Source organism: Eurytemora carolleeae, unplaced genomic scaffold (genome assembly GCF_000591075.1).
Source record: "Eurytemora carolleeae unplaced genomic scaffold, Eaff_2.0 scaffold689, whole genome shotgun sequence".
Taxonomy (NCBI): Eukaryota; Metazoa; Arthropoda; class Copepoda; order Calanoida; family Temoridae; genus Eurytemora; species Eurytemora carolleeae.
This window is the reverse complement of record NW_019396586.1, coordinates 21,962-28,693: the sequence shown is the minus strand read 5'-3', so window position 1 is coordinate 28,693 and position 6,732 is coordinate 21,962. Positions and strand designations below refer to the sequence as shown.

Below are 6,732 nucleotides of genomic sequence, written 5' to 3'. Positions count from 1 at the left end.
ATCAGGTTAGGAAGGGAAAGGGGGGGAGGTGCTGAAAAGTATTTTAAAGAACTTGCTTCGGGGTAATTTCAACATCATGGGGGTCGGGGAAAGGTGCTATTTAGTTTGAACTACTGCCGTGCCCGTTTAGGCGTGGTGCGTAGCTTGGCGGAGGGGGGGATAGATAAAACTCCTAAATTGATTATTTGGCCGCAGCGCCGGCCCCCTAGCCTGTCCTAGCCGCGGCGCTCGGCCCTTATATCAAATTAATAACATTCGTTTCCATCCTTTTCAACATCCATCCTTAACCCGTACTATCTATAGAAACAAGCTGTCATGGCAAGCTGTCATAGAGAGAGAGAATATAAGAAAAATTATCCGGTATTCGCGCATTCTTAGGAGTTTTATCTATCCCCCCCTCCGCCAAGTTAGGAACCATGCCTGACTTTTTGAATGAGGGAGGGGGGGAGTGCAGAAGTCCTCAATGAGCAATCATAGCCACCCAAACGTGTTTTGCGGCATGCGCGCTCCACAATTTGTATCGAAATCTCCACCAGAAACCACCTCAATTGGTAATTAGACTAAAAAAGCGTAACATTTCTTAAAAATTATCTCATCCCACCCAAGTAAAATCTATCTTCGTTAGAGATATTTTCAAAAAACCATACAGTGTTTAAATTTTTGTATTCGCCTACTTGAGTTCAACATCTAACAAAACTAATTAAATGCATAGAAAGCACATACAATTTTGAAAAATTAGTCTCATATCCCACCCACTAGTAAATATCATGAAGTATTAAGTCCACAAGGGAGGGAACCCCGGGACGCCTCGAGTCTCCGCTATTTAGACATGAGCCTCCCAGATTTGCTAGCCTCAGCATGAGCATGCACAATACAACAAAATGTGCCTGTGTAATGCAGGAGGTTTTTTAAACTTGTGTTTTAAGTTTAAATATAAAAGATTTTTAATAAATTGTTCAACATTGTGGCATAAGGGGTTTCTCAAGATGAGAAGTATTTATTCCGAGGAAAATTCTCATAACTCTATTCAAGGAATTTCTCCAGGGAATTTCTTGTTACCAATTCTGCAGAAAATGTCGACAAAATTTGTGGAAATTCTTCGGAATTTCCAGCGAAAAGTTCTTCAAACCCCATTCCTGGGAATTTCCTGGGAACCATTCCCAAGATTTTTTCAAGAGTTCCTCAGGAATATCTTGAAATATTCTCAGCATATTCCTGAGTAAATTCACTAACCAGGACTAATGCCCAATAGTAGTGAATAACTAAACAACTATATTGCCCCTCCAACTGTTTAGAAGTATATAACCATCTTCTTAAGTCAGAATGTTATACTCGTTTTTGATCTTACTGAAGTTGCCGTGTATTTTGTTTATTCAGACAACTGAATTGTCAAGAAAAAATAAAAAAAATGAAAAAAATGAAAAAAACTATTTTTTAAAAAGATGGTTATAAAGTAAATTAGCATTTTTTATCAATAAGGATGCAAAGAAAAAAAGATTTAGTTAGGGCAGTGCATAATAGAAGAGAACCTGAGAGACACCTATTGGAGAAAAACGGAACTTGAAAACTCTGTGAAAAGTCCTGAGAATTTCTCAGGAATTTCCGGAGAAATATTCCTGAGAAATTCTTAGGAATTTCTTGAGAAAAATTCCAGACCAAGTCCTAAGGATTTCTCAGGAATTTCCCTCAAAATCTGTAAACATGGTGACCAAGTCCTAAGAATTTCTCAGGAATTTTCAGAGAAGTAATCAGGAGAAATTCTCAGGATTTTCTTGGGGTGAAATTCCAGAGAAATTCCCAGGAATTTCTCAAAACTAATTCTCTTAATAAATTCCCCTAAAAATCCATAAACATGGTGACCAAGTCCTAAGAATTTCTCAGGAATTTTTCGGAGAAGTATTCCGGAGAAATTCTGAGGAATTTTGTGGGGAAAATTTCCTGTGAATATCTCTGGAATTTCTCGAAACTGAGTCTCAAAACTGTGATCCCACAAAAATCTCTCATCTTTGGGACAAATTCTGAGAAATTTCTTGAGAATTTCCGAGGAATCAGTTACAGGAAATGATTTTCGAGAAATTCCTCTCAAATTCTTCAAAAAAAAGTCACCACGGTTGGAGAATCGGGGGAAATTCCTCACTTTTGTTACTTGGTATAGAGTAAATAATTTGAATTGAATTTCATTTATCTTTTTTAATCTTTGATTTAGGCAATCCTTTTTATGCAGTTTAAACTAAATCTAGAAAATTTGTATCACACATTTAAATCTTAACATTTTTCAAAAAAAGGTATTGTTTAAATCAAAAATTACAATAAAACAAACTAAGTTTACTCCAGAAATATTTCTTTAAATATCTTTCTTTCGGCTTAAGAAATGTTTAAAGTTTTAGTATAAATCTAATTATGGATCTAATCATGACAAGGGATAAGGGGAAAGGGATATATAGAGCAAAGGGAATGGGTAATGAATGGGAAAGAGAAAGGGGAAGGGATAGAGGAAAGGGGAGGAAAAAGGAAAAGTGGAAAGAAGAGGGGAAAAGGGGGGAGGGGAAAGGGAATAGAACGGGGATTGGAAAGGATGAAGAGGAAGGTTAAGGACAAGGGAAGGGAAAGATCGAGAAAAGGGATGAGAAAAGGGAAGGGAAAGTGGACAGAGAAAGGGAAAACTCAAAGTAAAGGGTCCAGAGCAAATGAAAACAGGAAGGAAAGTATAAAAAGAGAAAGGGGAAGGGAAAGAAAAGGGTAGGAAAGAGGAATGTGGAAGGGAACGGGATATGAAAGAGGAATGGGAGTAGCGATAAGGGAAAGGGGGAGGAAAAGACAAAGGAGATAGGATGGGAATAGAAAAGAGGAATAGGGAAGGGAAAGAGAAAGAAAAACTGGAAACTGGAAAGGGGAGGGAAAAAGAAATGAGAAAGAAAAAGGGAAAAGGATCCCCAGACGGCTCCCCAGCCCCACACCACCCAAAAATAAACATTCCTTCTCCACCCCCCCCTTCACCCCGGTAGAAAGTTGATAAAAGAAAGACAAAAATAAAAGAAAGTAAACGAAAAAACAACCCCCCCCCCCCTCCTTCTTCCGCGCCAGTAGAAAGTTAATAAAAACAAGTAAAGGAATGAAACATACAAAGTCGAGGTATATAAAGTATTCAGAAGAACATATGTATCTGAAAGGTGAGAAACATTGTACGAAAATGAGAAAACCAAACAATATAAATACTGAATGCGCTTCTCTTTGTTTTAACTTTGTTTTTAACAATTGTTGCCCCTAAAACAATGTTTTCATTATTTCTAATTATTAATATAAGACTCTCGTTGATTTTGGACTTGATACTGCACTTATCCTGATTTAAAGTCTCCAATCATTGGTACACTCTTCTTGCCTCGAAGTTTTAAAATGTATGTAATCATGAAGTGAAGGAAATAGACAGTACATTCAGTAAGTCGTCCCTTAAGTCTCATCCTTTAACGGTAACCCTGTATAATCATGGTTTAAATGTAAGCATGAATTTATAACATTCAGGTGTTAAATTATGAAAATTTTCATGAGTTAAACAAGGAATGCTACACTACAAGAGGTGTTTAATATATTTACACCTGTTGAATTAATAATTAAGCTGGAGAATTTAGTTTACAAGATAGTTAGCTGAACACACTGATATAATTATCAATTATTTGTTTGTACTTTGATTATCCGATGTTTCTTCTGAAAGAATAACTATCCATTAACCTCACCAGAAGTCAGAAGTTTTGTGTTGGGAAACTCGGAGATCAAGTACTGATCTTCATATTCATGCAGATCACGGATTCATTTAGTTTCGCTTAAATATGTGGGGTCATTAGCTCAAAGGATAACTGTAAAATGAAGAGATCAAGCATTAATCCTTAAAATTAAAAGTAACCACATTCAGGGGCGTGCGAGGGGGGGCATCCATGGGGGTGGCTCTTTTAATATTACATCTGCTTGCATTTCCCTTCCTCAGGTCAGGCACAGTGGTGTATCTAGGGGGGCAGTAGTCCTCTTGCCCCCCCTGGGAGTTCCAAAAATACAAAATTAAAAGGAAACTACGTTTAGAAAGTAACACCTGACAATGACATAGACTAAGGATTTGTCTAGATTCACTGTTAATACAAGGAGATAAAAGTTTTAGCCTTCTAAAGAGAATTTCTTCATTACACAAGATGTACTATGACGGAGAGCAGACTTAACGATCTTGCACTTATAGCTTTACACCTTATAAGGCTGTCTGAGCTCTTTACTGAAAAAAATCATTGAAATGTTTGTGCATGCAAATCCCAGAAAATTGTAGCTTAAAAGAGTTGGTGAATTTGTAGATTGAGTAAATTCTATCTAAAAATTTCAGAAGAATTTTCGTTTATTAGTAAAAATATAATTTTTAATGATGCTGTGATTATTGATTTAGTTAGCTGTGATGGAGTTAAGTGATACATTTATAAAGTCAAAAAGTTAGTTTTTCAAGCAAAGGAATAATTTTAGACTCTAAGGTTAGTAACACCCAAAAAAGTAGTCTTTTTGGTGTATTTTTATGGTGAACAAAACAAGTCCAGGTGGTAGGTGGGGCAAAAAAAATTTAAAAAAGGTATTAATATTTTTTCAAAAAAGGGGTTTTTAAGGGGGGGACCAAACATTTTTTTTTTCTAAACAAAAGTTCTCGTACGCCCCTGACCACATTTAATAAAGTTAAAGCGTTCAAGATTAACGAAACTTCACTTAAAAGTGTTGACCTTTGGAGAGAAAAAAAGCTGCTCAGCACTGCAGTAAAGGGATAGGGGGGAAAAGCTTTTCCATATTATTTACCGGTTTTCTAGGGAACAGAAACATCGGATAGAAATAAAAGTATATTCAAATCAATTCATAGTTCAATTATGACATTATGTATAATTTAGATCTCGTTTCACTTCTAATTTTTCGTAAACAGTTCCTTTAATTTGGTAAAATGATATTTCCAACTACATTCCTTCATCTAATTCTACTAGTTGAATCCTTCCTTCTTTTTCTTTGTGTCAGGTAAAAAGGGAGTGGGAAGGGGGGGGTTTAGGATTTTGCCGGGGTTGGGGGGTTAGTGACGGTGGTGGGAAAAGGCTAAAAGGTACTATGCCTGATGAAAAGAAAAGATAACCCTTTTCAGCAGTGTGTCACTGATTGATTTTAAATTGTAATCTATTTTATTTTCTGCAAGTTTTCTAAAATGAGAAATATCAAAGGAAATATGTTCATCTTCAACAAAAATGTTCAGTTCAATTTATTTATGTCTTTTCTATAGGGTTTAATCTTTTATTAGAAAAAACGAAAAACTATTGTTTTTTCGATCGTTTCTTAAAACGATTAACAACCCTGAGAAAGCCTTTTCTCTTTGTACAGTTTAAAACAATACCAAAAAAGAGTTTGTAGATTTACTAATACCTTTTCGCGGATTTCAAAATTTCACAAAAATCAAAATTTTTGAGACAACTTTTTGAAAGTCTGACCATCCTATTCATCCTTTTTAAAGTCCTAAATCTTTGAAACCAAATATAGAAGATCTTAGATATTTCAAACTATGAATTCTGTTAGATTAGATAATCTAAGTTTGAATTATCAAAGGTTTACACGATCAGGTTGCAAAGACAAAAGGATTAAGAAATGCGAGTGTGTGGCAAAGACTTAATTATTTTGTGCCCAAAAGTTGAATAGGTTCATGCAGCTGTTTTGACGATTATTGGATTCAAAGAAACAGACAAGCAAAGTATATGTATCAAATAAATTCTTTTACAATAGATGGCAACGTAGAATTTGCACTCTCTCAGTACAGCTGTATTCTGACGTCACAAGTGTCAATTCCGTTTTTGTGTTCGACAAAATTATTAATAATGGTTATCAATTTTAGAATAAAGTGCTTATTTTGCAGTAAAATAAGTGAAATTTTATGTGTTCTTAAGTTTCTTAAGTTTTATTTAATCTTGGAAAAACAAATCAAATAATGTGAAAAAATATTTGACACTTCTGGCGTCATGTAATATTGTTCCATTTCACTAATGCCAGCTATTGTAATTGATAATCTATTTGGTATAGATGGTTATACAATATTATATTAATCAGCGGAGGTTTCAAATACAAATGTTTTTAAAAATAGGTTTAAAGAAAATCTAGAATTTCACATTTAGTGAATTTAAAAAATATATATTTTAGGAGATTAAGAGATACTGGGGATTTCCTGCTCAGGTCTATTTCCTATTTTGCTTTCCAATTTATTTTCTCAAGAATCAAGGTGGTTCTCATGCCAAATCTTCTAAAAGAAGAATAAACAATTACCTAGAATACAATCTGGGGAAAAGCAAACTTTTTTAAATGGAAAAAAGACAAAATTTGGAATGTACAAACTCCTGATAAAATAAACTCCTTTTGTACAAACTCCTGATAAAATAAACTCCTATTGTACAAACTCCTGATAAAATAAACTCCTATTGTACAAACTCCTGATAGAATAAACTCCTATTGTACAAACTCCTGATAAAATAAACTCCTATTGTACAAACTCCTGATAAAATAAACTCCTATCGTACAAACTCCTGATAGAATAAACTCCTATTGTACAAACTCCTGATAAAATAAACTCCTATTGTACAAACTCCTGATAAGATAAACTCCTATGGAATGTACAAACTCCTGATAAAATAAACTCCTATTGTACAAACTCCTGATAAAATAAACTCCTATTGTACAAACTCCTGATAA

At 34.6% G+C, this 6,732-nt stretch overlaps 1 protein-coding gene across 1 annotated transcript in view; it reads left to right on the top strand.

Moving 5' to 3' along the window:
* The first annotated feature begins 4,781 nt into the window (after positions 1–4,781).
* Positions 4,782–6,732, top strand: part of LOC111705939 (galactosylgalactosylxylosylprotein 3-beta-glucuronosyltransferase S) — a 16,844-nt gene continuing 14,893 nt past the window's right edge. Inside the window, exons 1-2 of the mRNA XM_023478652.1 lie at positions 4,782–5,025; positions 6,187–6,219. Of these exons, the coding sequence (XP_023334420.1) occupies positions 4,955–5,025; positions 6,187–6,219 (104 nt within the window). The 5' untranslated portion in view covers positions 4,782–4,954. The remainder of the gene's footprint in view (positions 5,026–6,186; positions 6,220–6,732) is intronic.